The 14,751-nt window shown below is 41.4% G+C and overlaps 3 protein-coding genes across 9 annotated transcripts in view; 1 reads left to right on the plus strand and 2 right to left on the minus strand.

The window, feature by feature from the left end:
- Window positions 1-124: 124 nt before the first annotated feature.
- On the minus strand, window positions 125-1,390 carry LOC125894883 (uncharacterized). Its single transcript, XM_049586545.1, has 3 exons — window positions 854-1,390; window positions 597-749; window positions 125-474 (listed from the first exon to the last, which is right to left on the minus strand). Exons 1-3 carry the CDS (start codon window positions 1,175-1,177, stop codon window positions 238-240), a joined length of 714 nt encoding a protein of 237 aa, XP_049442502.1. The 5' UTR covers window positions 1,178-1,390; the 3' UTR covers window positions 125-237.
- Window positions 1,391-2,840: 1,450 nt separating this feature from the next.
- LOC125894882 (ankyrin repeat and SOCS box protein 12-like) lies at window positions 2,841-7,520 on the plus strand. Its single transcript, XM_049586544.1, has 4 exons — window positions 2,841-3,020; window positions 3,418-3,741; window positions 5,966-6,494; window positions 6,585-7,520. Exons 2-4 carry the CDS (start codon window positions 3,457-3,459, stop codon window positions 6,728-6,730), a joined length of 960 nt encoding a protein of 319 aa, XP_049442501.1. The 5' UTR covers window positions 2,841-3,020; window positions 3,418-3,456; the 3' UTR covers window positions 6,731-7,520.
- An 858-nt stretch (window positions 7,521-8,378) lies between these two features.
- The window catches only part of LOC125894878 (rho guanine nucleotide exchange factor 9), a 49,655-nt gene continuing 43,282 nt past the window's right edge, over window positions 8,379-14,751 (minus strand). For 6 of the 7 annotated variants that reach the window (XM_049586534.1, XM_049586531.1, XM_049586532.1 and 3 more), the window contains one exon: window positions 8,379-12,661. In XM_049586534.1, coding sequence (XP_049442491.1) covers window positions 12,486-12,661 — 176 coding nt within the window. In that variant the 3' untranslated portion in view covers window positions 8,379-12,485. The remainder of the gene's footprint in view (window positions 12,662-14,751) is intronic. The other variant, XM_049586533.1, reaches the window with a different exon arrangement.

The following is a 14,751-nucleotide window of genomic DNA, read 5'->3' on the forward strand; positions in this document are numbered from 1 at the left end:
TTGTTCTACACCCAAAAACAAAAGCTAGACATTTGTGTTATCAGGCAGTGTGAACATAAACACAGCTGTAGCCAAGCAGGACAACCGAGGACGCCACCATCAGCATATGGATTAGTGTTTATTGGGCAAATGGGTGGGTTTAGTCTGTGTGTCAAAATAAAGAGATAGGAACACGTTTGACTCCGCCACAACATTATCCCTGTCATTGTATTAATACTGCGCCCATCATGCCTGCAGCTATCTGTCTGAAAAAGGACAGCGAGGTCTTGCTAAATGAGTTCCTGTAGCGTTTTTGTCAGGGTAACCCCTCCTTTCATCTGTTGCCAGGGTAACTCCACGTTCCTTAGGTGTTGCTAAGGCAACCTCAGGTTGCTGTGACCCGCACATCTCCACCAAGTAGTTCCTCCCAAATCCAGTGAGGGGCATCGGAGGGCTTTGAGAGATGTTGCACCAACTCCCACTGCCTCCACACTCCTGCAACACATAGATTAATATTTTAATCCTGTGAATAATTAATGTGATCAGCCGTATTAACTCAAATATTAGTTGGCAGCTGGAAACACAAGAGCTTGTAAGAGTTTGACAGTGTCACTTACTCCATAGCTCAAGTGTGTGTTTAGTCTGCCCTTCAGTGTTTGGGACTGCAGTTGTGTCTCCTTCCTCCTGATAAAACTTGTCAAGGCCAGAGAAGCCTGTTCCTGCACACACTCAGAGCAGACAGCGGGATCATGGAGCTCCACCTCTGCAGCCTGCCACACAACATGCACACATTAACTGCAGAATCTGTGCAGGGTTTTCTATCGTGATTACAGCCCCCACGGCAGAAATGAGTCACACAAGAGCGTCATCTGACCCGCCTCATGTCCTCCTTGAAAGTTTTCAGCCTCAGCATTGAGATGAGCTGAGGGGGGACGGGCTGGACTCCGGGACCTTGACATATGAGACTGGGGGAGGTTTGGTCTCTCTGTGGTGTTGTACAGTCTGGGAGAGGGAGGCTACATTCTCTGGGATGTCTAAACTCGTCCCCGGGTACAAGCTGTCTCTCACAGCCGCTCCTCTGTCTCCTCCTGGCTCCTCTGTCCTCCTCTGAGGACTGGAGTTGCTGCTGTTTGTCTCGGACACGATGTATCATTCTTCTACAGTAGCGCCTTAGGGCTTCTTCCTCTTCCTCCGCCATGTTTATACAAAGCACAGCACAGTTTGGATCAGTTTTAAAAGGGTATCGTAACTTACTTAGTGACGTCACCTGCAAATTAAACAGCGGTCCAGTTTTTAATGGCTAAATGAGTCCCAGTACCCAAAACCAAGAGTTTCGCAACACCAGACAACTGGGAGTGAAATATGAAACGAGTTAACGAGCTACAGAGGTCAATGGGAACATGGCTTTTATGTTTATACGCCCTCTTCTTTTAGTGTTTGCGCCAGCTGCGCTTCCTGCCATCAGTGAACTACTACCGCCATCTGGTGGTCGACAGGTGCACTGCAAGGGGAAGCACATAGACGTGTTTTTGATTTATTCCAATGTAATTCATTGGTTTATGTATTTTTTTAAGGTTATAATTTTTTTTTTCAATTTCCCCCCATGTACACCAGAGGATGTCCAGCAAAATGTAACAGGACAGTAACCACGATTAAAAATACAAAAACAATGTGTAATACCAAATATAAAATGTGCAGTACAAAGATAATAAAAAACAAAATGTGCAATACTTAGACAACAAAAACATATGTACTCTTCCCCTTGAACCATCTTTTTCTCTAGAAAAGTGAGGTTCAAATAAAACTATGATAATTGCAATCATATTTTTAATATTATCAATTAGAGGGAAGGTATAAAATGTCCATTCTTCCATTTTACATCCACGTACTCATCTTTTTGGCACAATATCATATATGGCAACATCAGTGCATTGCTTCCAAGTGATGTATTTCATATTCAGTGCTGTTTTGTGTCAGAATATATCCAGAAATAGACATTAAAACAAGATTTTAGATTTAGAATTTTTTAGATTTCTGATTTTGAAAATGTAAAAGATGTTAATTTCCAACATTTAATCTTTAATAATTGTTGCAGTTTAAATGTTAAGTGCATTTACAATGCACTGCATAAATAAGTAAACAGAATAGTCGTTGTACAGTTGGTTAATAGTCTTATTTTCAGGATTCCTGAAGTTTGCATCAAAAGCAAATCTAAGTTACCCACATTTGTTTGTTCCATGTCTGTGTGCTCAAATAAATAAATAATTAAAGTTTACTCATGTATTCCTACAATGCCAGGAATCTGGACTCTTGTGCCATCTGCTGAAAGAATGTGGTGTGTCACAGCCTCCCTTCTAAACATGGGACAGTCTGAAGACATGGGAGGGTTTGGCAGAGGAACAGCTGACTGGCTGCTCCTTTAAAGCCTCTGACAGTCACGCAGCTGACACACTGAAATGGCTGCCTCGGTGTGAATCAGGGAAGCAGGGTGATAGCGGGGCACATGCAGGCAAACTAACGGCCTTTCTCAGTGATAATTTGCATTTACACAGTGGGGAAACCCAACAGTGCAGTTGTGGCCTATTTGACAAGCTGAAATAAAAAAAAATGTGGTGAATTAGGCTTCTCCGTGTACGGCGACACAGAGACACAGCCATCTCCATTTCATTTTTGTTTGTATTGAGGACACACTCACCAATCACAGACTGAGTGTCAAACTCATATCACCTTTCTAATTATAAACCTGAGCCTTGACTCTCCAAGAATGGAAGTTTAGCCAGGCCCATCTGTGGCCTAAAATTAGCCCCCACCCCCCAGAAAGGAGCTCTGGCCCCCAGTACACACACACACAACATACACACGCACACACACACACACACACACACACACACACACTATGCTGCACTTTTCACATTTCACAGTTCCTTTGGAAGCATCACAAACTCCTTGAGGACATTTCGGCCCTTCTCTCTTCCACGTGACTTATTATGGACTTTTAAAACTGATATCTTGGAAATAACCTCAGTGAGCAACTCGTAGAGGTGAGTGTCTTGCTGCAGTAAGTTCCAGTTCATTGCTGTTGACATAAAACATGTAACTTTGTTTCTGCTGAGCAAACTCTGTGGGCATGTACAAGAGAAGCATTCATTTTTGTGTCTACAGGTAAAAAATACATACATGTATGGCTTTGAAGCAGTGCACATTATATCTACGTAGGTGGTGTTAATGTGATTTGTCTTACATACAGTAATTGTGTCTTGTAAACAAACTCCATAGTCTTACTGTACTGTCATGTTGAGAAATGCCAGTCTTTAATTTTCATGAAGGAATTTGTTCTGTTGAAATAAAAATCATGCCTAACAAAATATGACAAGAGTATGTCTGCTGTGTGTGTGTGTGTGTGTTTGGGTGCATTACCATCTCTCTCTGCCATTGCAGATGGAAGGGCTCTGACTTGCACCAGCCTGGGGTTACATTATGGTTCTGGGCCAAGCTGTCAACATGAGTTTGATGGACATTTCGAAGATTTTTTCCATGCTGCAGCCTAAGGAGGAGGATGAGGACAACGAACAGTGTCAGGCCCTGAACAATGCCGTGAGCAGTGACAATGTGACTTTGCTCTCTGAGCTCCTGTCTCAGGAGAGCTACAGGAGGTCTATCAATGCTCGAAGCGGATGGGGGGTCCCAGTAACCCCCTTGCGCACTGCTGCTGCTCTGGGACACCTGAGGTGCTTGGAGTTGTTGTTGGAGCACGGTGCAGAGGTGAGATACAGAGAGAGCTTTTTGTTGTAGAGTTTTCAGATGAGCATGGTGAGATGGGTGTTTGAGAGCTGTGCCTGCTGGTGGGTGTAATGGAAATAAGTATTCTTTTTAATAACCCAAATTATATACTGCACTCAGCCATCAAACATTTCGTTTAAAAACCCAGAAAGGTTCTTGGACTCTTCCTGCAGGTCTTTTTCATCTATTAAAAATGAAGAGTGAGAAATTAGATTTTCACTTCATTCTACAGCACTGAAGCTGTACTAATCAATGTTTTAAATGAACAATGGATCCAATGGCAAAGTGTAATATGAAAGAAGTCACTGGTAGTGACATGCCCTCATAAGATTATTACCCAACTTTGCAGTTCACCTCAGGTCTACAGAATATTTTAGTGCCTTTTAGTTTTTTGTTTTAGTATTTCATAACCAATGTTGTTTCCAAAAGAAGCAGGCAGCTGTTTTTGGCAAAAAAAAAAAAACCTCTGATAATCCACTTCACACTACTTGACCAGTGATAAACAGCAGATGGACAGTGTGAACATATAGCAACCCAGTCGCTAGAATAAATGCTGGCATTATACATTTCTCCAAACCATGAATATGATAAAATGTTTACATTTCATATGTAGCAGATATGTTGAACTTGACATTTCTTAACATTTGGATTCTCAATTTTGTGTTGATAGTGCTGTGGTTAACACTCTCTTATGTGTAGACAAAAAATCCTTGGTTAAGGTTAGGAAAAAATCCTATTTTGGCTTAAAGTGACTGTATCTTTTTTTGTTCACGTTGTTTTATTTTTGCCACAAACACAGTTAGACATGCCCCGCATTGCATTAAAAAAAATGCCCGCCTTTGTTGTAACAAACATTGCTGAAAATGTCCCAACACTACATTAAAAAATACCTGGTTTTGTCACCATAAACACAGCTGGAAACATACCAACATTGCTTTAAAAAAATACCCAGTTTTGTCGTCACAAACACAGCTGGAAGCATCCCGACATTGTGCTGTAAAATACCCAGGTTTGTCAAGACAAACACAGTTTAAAACGTCCTCACATTGTGTTAAAAAATTCCAGGTTTTGTTGCAACAAACATGACTGGAAATGTCCTGACATTGGGTTAAAAAACATCCAGTTTTGTTGTAACAAACACAACTGGAAATGTCCTGACATTGCGTTAAAAATCCCCGGTTTTGTTGCAACAAACAGGCTGAAAATGTCCTGACTTTGGGGTTAAAAAACATCCAGTTTTGTTGTAACAAACACGACTGGAAATGTCTCAACATTGCGTTAAAAAATCCCCGGTTTTGTTGCAACAAACAGGCTGAAAATGTCCTGACTTTGGGGTTAAAAAAATCCAGTTTTGTTGTAACAAACACGACTGGAAATGTCCCAACATTGCGTTAAAAAATATCCAGTTTTGTTGTAACAAACACGACTGGAAATGTCCCAACATTGCGTTAAAAAATACTCGGACTGGTTGCAACAAACATGGCTGGAAATGTCCCGACATTGCGTTAAAAAATATCCAGTTTTGTTGCAGCAAACAGGCTTGAAATGTCCCAACATTAGGTAAAAAAAAATACCCAGTTTTGTTAAAACAAACATGGCTGGAAATGTGCTGACATTGGGTTAAAAAAAAATACCCGGTTTTGTGGGCACAAACACAGCAGGAAATGTCACTGGTCTCAAACAGTGGTCTGCTGCATGGCAGCTGTCTTGCGTAGGTCTCCTCCTAATGAGAAACTCAGCTCATATACATGTAATTTGAACTACGTCTTAATAGAAATGTTGATCTGATACTGTGAAATGTACAAATGTAACATATCTTTTGTTTACAGAGATGTGCAATCCCAACATTTTGTACTGTTGACTGGGCTGCAATTAGTTAGGGAAACAGTGGATCATTCAGCCGTTACAAAGCCGGATATTTCCCTCAGGAGTGTGTAAAGATTGAAACTGAGCTAACAAGGGAGTGAACATTGGACTTAAAGTCATTGGTTAAATAAATAAATTCTCATTTTGATTAGTGTCATGTGGGTGTGTAAATAGGGAACTCTTTGCTAACTTGAGAGGTAACAGTTTGTCTATGTTGTGTTTACAGCCAAACAAAATCAATTAAAGCATCTTTTATGATACAGAGTGCACATTAACGAATAGAAATGACAGTTTGTCAGGAATGTTTCCAACATGTTTGTGTGTTGCTGTTTGAATCCAGATTGACAGCTTGGATGTGAAGGCCCAGACGCCTCTGTTCACAGCTGTTAGCGGGAAACATCTGGACTGCGTGGTTGCTCTGCTGAAGGCCGGTGCCGATCCTAATGGCAGCCAGTACAACAACTGCTCCCCGGTACTGACTGCAGCCCGGGAGGGGGATGTAGATGTGCTGCGAGAGCTGTTGCGCTTCGGAGCCGAGGTGGACGTCAGGCCCAAAGTCCCAGAGTGGGCCTCCAATGCCACAGCCTGCAGAGGGCCCCTCTATATCTCAGCTGTTTACGGACACTTGGACTGCTTCAAACTGCTCCTTCTCCACGGGGCCAACCCCAACTACAATTGCACAGACGAGAAGATGCTGGCCAGGATAAAGCAACCGAAGACAGTCCTTGAGGTGTGTCTGCGTTATGGCTGTGGGGTGGAGTACATCCAGCTTCTCATAGACTTTGGGGCGGACGTGTATCTGCCTACACTGATCATTGACAAGACTACAAAGCAGAATGAGGCTCTGGTTCTGCTGCTCAAAGAGAGAGGTGAGACACTGATTATAGTTTGATCCAGTAAGCATTGACGAGATGTGTCAAAAATGTTAACCTGCATTTGTTTGTCTGTTTCTGCTCCAGTTTGCCCCAAAACACTGATGTCGCAGACTCGGCTGGTAATTCGAAGATACCTCTTCTTTGCCGATAAAGCGCCTGCCATTGATAGTTTGGACGTTCCTCTGATCCTGAGGAACTACCTGAAGCACGACACCTCTGAACTCATGTGATGCTCATCTTAGCATCAGAATATATGGCCAGTGACTTTTTTTTTTTTTACCTCATTGCTTTACACTCATGACTGGAATATTAATCTCTGGCTTTTTCCGAAAGTAGGGCAACATAACAAACACTCACACGAGGATCACTGTGCTGTCCCACTGCTATAAAGTCTTGTTTTTATTATTTATACATAAAGATTGAAGTTTGTGACTATGAATAGATGTATTTATTAAATAGCTTAAAGGGACAGTTCACCCCAGAATTGAAAAATACAGATTTTTCCTCTTATCTGTGGTGCTATTTATCAATCTACATTGTTTTGTGTTGGATATATTGGCCAGAGAGATATGCCATCTACCTCCATAATACTGGAGAGAAGGCAGACATCTCTATGGCCAATACTATCAACACCCAGCAACTCACACCAAAACAATCAGGACTGATAAAAAGCACTACAGGTAAGAGAAAAAATATATAGTTTTGATTTTGGGGTGAACTGTCCCTTTATGTTTAAAAGCATATTTCAGGTTGTATTGAAGCTTCTTTGTCACACACAGGACTCATGAAGGGCTCCATGTTGGAAACTCTGTCATGTCCTTGGGAAGTGTAACACCATGACTGACCACTAGAGACCACAGTAACACTGCTTATTGCGCTTGTCCAAATTTGATGCCTCTCATTTGTAGTTTTGAACATATGTTAATGCCTCTTTGCAGCACCCTTAGTTCTGTCCTTCTCACAAGTAACATTACATAATCACACATAGTCTCACTTTATTCATTTAGACGTCAAGACACAACTGGAGAGACACACAAACACACACGGAGACAGTGTCTGCATCGCACCAGGGTGCCTTAGATCTTGCCTGAAAAACACTCTTGCATCTGTGGACTTCAAAACATTAGGAAGCGGAGTGATCAGCCTACACTTCAGCACGGCCAACTGGGAAAAATATATTTGCATAAGTCTCATTACTTATTGATTACAGCATAGTTATTTCCAGGCTACAATTTGTGGTTGCAAGTTTGTTGAATTTCTTCTTTTGTGACTTGCAAACACTGGCCCGATGACGTTATTATCCTGTCTTTTTACTTCCTTAAAGCTCTCTTAAGTAATGCTTCCAGGAGTTAATGTGTCAGCAGTTGGGAATGAGAGGCCTACAAACAGGAAATGATGTCAAAAAACAGGAAACCTGGCACAATGCTCCCAGTTACACATCGATGCCTGGACACGCAGTTCTGTAGAGGTTTTATTTTCAACAAAAGTACAGCTATATCAGATATGGATTTATTTTTTACAGCGAAGTACAACATATTCCCAGTGCTTCTGATTACATCAAAACATATAATGTACATACAGTTGACATCTCCACTCTCCCATTCACAGTTTCTGGATTGAATAGGCATTATTTTTCAGGTTTTTCATTTCTACAACAAATAATCAAACTCAAAAAGGCCAGCAAGAAAACAAAATGACATATGTTTGCATATGGTGACAAAGGATATGGATACTGTGAGTAAAATTGTTCTGTGATAGGCAAAAATCCAGACCTCAAACTAGATGGTAATATACAATGGATAGATTCCAAAAGTGGGATGTCAGTCTTCTGTTCACCTTGTTGTCATTGAACACCACATCAATATATGGCTCACTGAAGACTCTGTTGTACCCTGACTATTCTGAAACAACACAGGACTGCAGAACCAACTGCTGAGGAGTTCCTACTGAAGATGCTGCTATGCTAAATGTGAGTGAACGCTGTTAGCGGCTCATGTACACCCTGGAATAAAAAGGAATTACACAAATCTGAGCAACCTCTGATGCATCCAATTGACAGTCTGCTAAGTTGGCTGTCTTGGTTTGACGACTGGAAAGAGAGAGAGAAATAAAATCTTCCACACAGAAGGCTGTCCGCTCAGCTCTCAGTACAAGGTCAGAATGATAATTATATAAGAAAAATAAAACCAATATATACACCCTTTTAACAATGTGGCCAAAATGGTAACTATTTAATACTGCATTCAATAAATACAAGTGAGGAATTAATTTGTACTGTCAAGTCATTGTATTTCAAAGAATCAATTCTTAAGTAGAAACAAGAGCATGATATGAATTGCAATGAAGTGCTGTGTGTGTGTGTCTTCAGGATTATGTTTATTTTTAGCTCATCCCGAGAGGTTTCTCATTTATTCAGCTCTTCTGCTCGACTACAAATCTATACACAAACACCCATGATCAGTGCTAACTCCTATTTGGTTCACTGTTGTCATAGAAAAATCATACCCGTTTTGCCTCAGCGGTTAATGGCGTTCAAAATAATAATAATAATAATAATGATAATAATAACAATAACCAGCAGTTTGGACCATGACAGTGCAGACTGGAGTTTAAAAAACAAAGTAAGGATTTAAAATAAGTTTATAGTGCCCAATATATCTGGACAAAGAGAGCATTAGTGCCTTTCATTTCACCTATCAACAGTTCAGTCTTTGATTCAGAGTGAGGGAAACTGCTCCCCTCTGCTTGGTAATAAATAAAAACAGAAGCTACAACCTGTACTGTGCAGTGAGCAGGAGACAGGTGGACAGAGAAAAGAACTCCCTTTAGTGAGATGGTACGGGCTCACAAATGAATGGTTCCGCGGTGTGGAAAAAAAAAAGAAAAGAAAAGAAAATCCCATTGGAAGTTAAATGAAACTAAACAATCTGTTAAGAGTTGTCTAAAGTCTCATGCAAAATATTGGATGCCACGAGCATGCATTTTACCTGGTACTGAGGTCTACCGCACGCTAGAACTGGAACAACATTCGTCTCCAACGCAAAATACCAATATCCAAATATATGATCTGTTCTTTTTACATTATTTACAGTGTGTAGCTGATAAAGGTAAAATAGATGATTCTTCTTTTGATTCATAACTCACTGTTAATAATATACTTTGAATAGTGCAACCTAACTTGACTAATGAAAATGTGTTTCCTACTATATATTCAAATGAACCCATCTTTCAGCATGTTAAATAGATAACAATAAAGGAACTCTATGTGGTTTCTAAACGTCTGAAATTAGATTTAACCTCTTTTTGTGCAATAAAATTACCGCTATGTATGTGTGATATAACATCATACGGTGTGTTTCAGTCAGACAGCACAGTATCTACTCATATGGAAAAGGCCCTGACCTCTAAGTTTCTGTCCGAGTGGGTCTCATGCACTGGGGAACGAGGAATTCCCAGTGTGTATGAGAGAAAGAGAGAGAGAGAGAGTGAGAGATGCAAGTCCCACACTGAAGGGAAAATACATGACTAATTCAAATCTGCCTGTGAAACTGAATAGATAATCACTAGTGGAATGCTGGAAGGCACTGTTAGATAGCATCTCTCTTCTCCGCAGCAGAACGGGCCAGCAAGTGCGCGTGGTTATATGTCTGTGTGTGTGTGTGTGTGTGTGCCTGCGTGCTTGTGTCTGTATGTTGGTGGTGGCGTGGAGCAGGGGAATGCAGGGTTGAGGGAGTGGGGGTGGGCGTAGCACGGGACCTGAGGTTATCATGGCCTGGGAACCATATCTTTTTGCTGTGCCAGACCTGGGAATTATCTTCCAAAACAATCTCACTGGGAGCCATCTCTACAGACACCAGCAGCCAACTCACCCATTTCTCAACTTTCTTTACTGAAACAAAACATAAATTACACAACATACAAAGCAAGTCTAAGGTCTTTTTTTCTCCAATAGGTTATAAGGCCTATAAGAAGGCAAACAAATGACATAGAACGATATATAACTCTTTCATATCACGTTGTAGTGAATAGTGAAGATATATAATGATATATCACATTGCACAAAGTTGTCATACTGTATATGTACTGTCCATCAGGTGATATAAGTCAACACAAAATGTACTTCTGAGGTCAAAATATGATCACAAACCATGGACATGTGTCACTTACATTCCAACTGTAAAAAAGAATATACCTTCATGATGTGTGTAAAGCAGTAGATCTTCTCTTCTCTAACACCTCTGTTGAAGTAGCATATGGCAGGATCTCGCCCACAGCAGCTTCGGGGACATTGTTGATTAAACAAATCAATCTGATCAGGCCCACAGTCCTCTGTAAATCACTTAAACTGTGCCGAGCTAACTGCCAGAACATGGATCAGATCTGGGAAAACAACGGGAGAGGAGTGCCAAGATTTGAAGCTGCAGTCTTAAGAGATGCATGAATCTGTCAGAGGACACCTGCATGCTACAGATTAAATTCACCTTTCTGCCTCCCTATGGTGTTGGCTCACACTTCTGCAGTGTACTCTCTTTCAGTGCTGACTCACAACCGACTGCTATGGTTGTCCTGTTCATTTTTAATTTCTGCCATCTTTTTGACCGTTTCCCCTTGTGCTGGTTAAGGGATCTTTCTAATTTCTCACGCTGTCGCATGTTTGCGTCAAAATGCACTCCTCAAACTGAAAATGTGCTGTGCTTTTTTTTTTTTTTTCACAATGTGAGCAATGCAAAATAATTAAGTCAGCTGAGGGAGTTTTTTTTCTTCTTTGACAGCTGACGTGAAAAAAGAGATATTATTTTAGACCTTGGCCAAATGCTTCAACTTCACTTTTTAGCTCTCAGCGGATCTTCGAAGGTAGGCTGTTCTCTTTCCAAACACCCAGTGAGCTGCCAGCACAGTGCTACAGGGGTGGTCTCTGGGGAGAGTGGGGGAGGGGCTCTGACACAAGGCAGGTGGACCGCGGCCTGCCTATCTCCTGCTCCCAGCTGTTTCATCTGAGCGGCGAGCTCTCTCGTCAAACGCAACCCACAGCCCCTCGGCGTGATCGGTTATGAATACCCTGTCAAAAGTGGTTGGTGAAAAGATGTAAATATTCTATTGATGTTCCGACTATTGATTTGTTCCCTGACCCATCGTATCATGGCCAATGGCAGGCTTCCAAAAGAATGAAGCTCTTCCTCTGAGAGCCGCTGACTCACAGAGGCTGAGCAGGTGGGTAGAGCGATAGAGAGGACAAGAGAGGGATGCGGAGAGTGAGGGAAACACTGCGAACGTCAGACGTGGTGAAGAGAGGGCTACTATATGTGAACAGCTAGGGAGAGGAACATGGGAGCGCTGAGAGTGAGGAAGGAGATCCAGACATCAGTAGAGCAGAGATGGGCCTGGCTGGTCTGTGATCAGTGGCAGAATGGATCTAACTCAGAGGTGACGTCGACGGTCGAGCTTCATGGGTCCTTCAGACGCCACAGCCAGTGGCTGAGGCCTGTCATTATTCAATCTCACATTCAGAAGAATGCAACACGCAATCTCACATAGCAGCACAGCAAGATCTCAGCTTTTTTTTTCTCTCCAACACAATCATACGACTAGGAATGCCCTGGCTTGGCCTTGTGTTTCTCTCCAGGTGATGGATTAAAAATGAAATAATATAACAATCTAAATAACTCCAGGACATTCAGATGGCGTGATGATGCAGAATCCGAGGGAAAGAGTTCATGATGGTTGACTCAGCTGGAGAGGCGTGATAACTAAGAACGTTACTAACATATATGAATTGTAAAGTTTTATTTTTTTTTCTCAATTTTTTTTTTTAAATCCAAGTCTTCAGTCCTCTTGCTGCTTCCAATCTATATTAACAATGGTCCTTAATTTCAAAAGTCTCATGTGTATGTTTTTTCGTATTTTTCTTCATCATGGGGACATGATCATCCAGTGTTTAGTGCTTCTAAGAAAAATAGCTGGTCCTTCAGAAGAGTCTGTGTATCTCTATTTCTTAAATGGAGCTAATCTACTAAAATTCTGCCAGAAAGGAGCCTGGCCTCTTTTGGATTGACTGAATTCAAAAACCTCTCCTTGTGCCATGTCCTCCGTTACCTCATACTGCCCCGCACTGAGGGGGTCCTGGGGGGGCGGGTATGAGGGGGGCGTGCACCTGTTTACACCTAGGAAGGCAGGTGCAAAAAGAGCAAGAAGGGAGAGAGGGGTGGGGACAAAGAGGCAGTGCAGGGCACAAAGCGAGAGAAAAAGAAGGGAGGTGGATAGCAAACAGGAAACATTGTCAGTAATGTATCTCAGACACACACAACAACACAACACCGAGTCATGCTTCCAAAGAAAACAGGCACATAGACATACAAAATGAGCCTCCAGTGCTAACATTCCTGCATATTAAACCTGAGATATGATACAACATGATCATATGATGACAGCTGAATTAGGAGGAAAGTGGAATTCAGCTATAGCGATGACACAAGGGAGACTGAAGATGCTATTCAATCAAACTCTGTAGCAGGCAAACAAGAGAACCAACAGATTACATCGGATACAATGATGAAACCAGGCATTGGGACAAGGGACATTGTTCTTCTATGTTTGTTGACAGCGCGTTTGTTTGAATAGCACCCTCGACACTTGAGAACACAAGAGTGGCGAAAATAGAGCCAACAGAAAGCTGTTAATATGCACTTAACTACAGTCTACAATGTCATTGAGCTACAGTCTACAAGCATCACAACTATGCTAGTGCAATTAAAAATTAGATACAATCAATATTTGGAGATGAAATATTCAAAAGTTGCCATGGCATCTTGGAAAAAGAAAATGAAAAGATGAGGAACAGTGTCTTTTGTTGGGGGGGATATTTTGCCAAACACTGTTTTAGCAGTTAGAAGGGTTTGATCTATTTGTGTTAGAGGAACCTGTTTATCTTGGATAGTCAAGATAATGCTTGTAAACAGATTGGACTGTGACTGCATGCTCCAATGCCAACGTTAATCACAACACCTCCCAATGCTGCTTAGCAGTTGCCATGGCATCTTATTGTGCTAGCTCTAAGGAGAACTCTAATGCATATACCTTTATCATTTTCAAACCATGTCCATACAACATGGCCCTCTTTCTCAAGATGAAATCTATAAATGAATCTGAAATTCAAAAGAGTACTTCACCTTGTGCCAGCCATGTACACATACAGCACTTAGAAACACACAACATATACTTCTGACAGACATCTACAGGGATCCTATTGTCAGAGAGAACATTCCAGCAGTGGTCATTGGTTAATTAATACCTTAATGGATGGTTACATGCTTATTGTGAAACTGGCAATAGCAAGAACATCAGTAATGGTAAATGTACAAACATCTAGCCTAGCACTAAAATGGCTAAATCTTAAAGGATGATACCAGCAGTTTTGGACATGTGGGTCCTCTGTCTGATGGTTTGTCAGGAACGAGCACCTTGATGAACTTGTTTGACATGTTTTTCTGTTACCGAGATAGGTGGAAGCTGTCGGAGATAACAGTATTCTGATACTTCTGGATTTAAAATATAACTTATTAAATTAAAAAATTAGTCAAAGTAACATGATTACCCCGATGGTGTAATGTTCCACTGTGCTGGATTACACAATATAAAGTAAAGGCTACTTGTTCTACAATTTAGATGCTGTTATTAATGGAGCTCTACACAATATTCGGAACGTGTCTATAATTTAGAGGTTGTCTGCAGACAACATTGAGGTGTTTGAGCCAGTGGCTAGCTGATAATGGTGCAAACAGCACAAACAACTAGCTAACAAAGGCAACAAGTGCTGAAAGAGCTAACAGTGCTAAGTGGGTACACTTTTACGCTATAAACTCTATGAAAATAACAGACGTAGCCACTGTGACGTCACCTGTTGGTTTGTGGACTCCTGTTTTGTCACCATTTGCACTATTAAAGTCAGAAGTGGCCATATTTGGACAAGAGGTGGAGCTGAGGAGAAGCAAGAGGTTGATCAGATTCATAAGCCCCATTTCCACCAAACACTTTCAGTATGGTACCTTTGGAATCAAAGATAACCCTTCAGACATGGTACCTAGACCCTAGGTCTGCTTAGCATTTCCAACGCAAACAGTTGTGTGAGCGGCGTTGTTGTCATTCACTGCTCCGTCCAGCACTCACTGTATTTCCTGATCACCAGTGACACAGAGGGAAGTCTGCACCTCGTTTATTGTCCCAAGAATTAGGCTGCACGCCAACATTTTCAGAA

This window comes from Epinephelus fuscoguttatus, linkage group LG9, assembly GCF_011397635.1.
Source record: "Epinephelus fuscoguttatus linkage group LG9, E.fuscoguttatus.final_Chr_v1".
NCBI lineage: Eukaryota > Metazoa > Chordata > Actinopteri > Perciformes > Serranidae > Epinephelus > Epinephelus fuscoguttatus.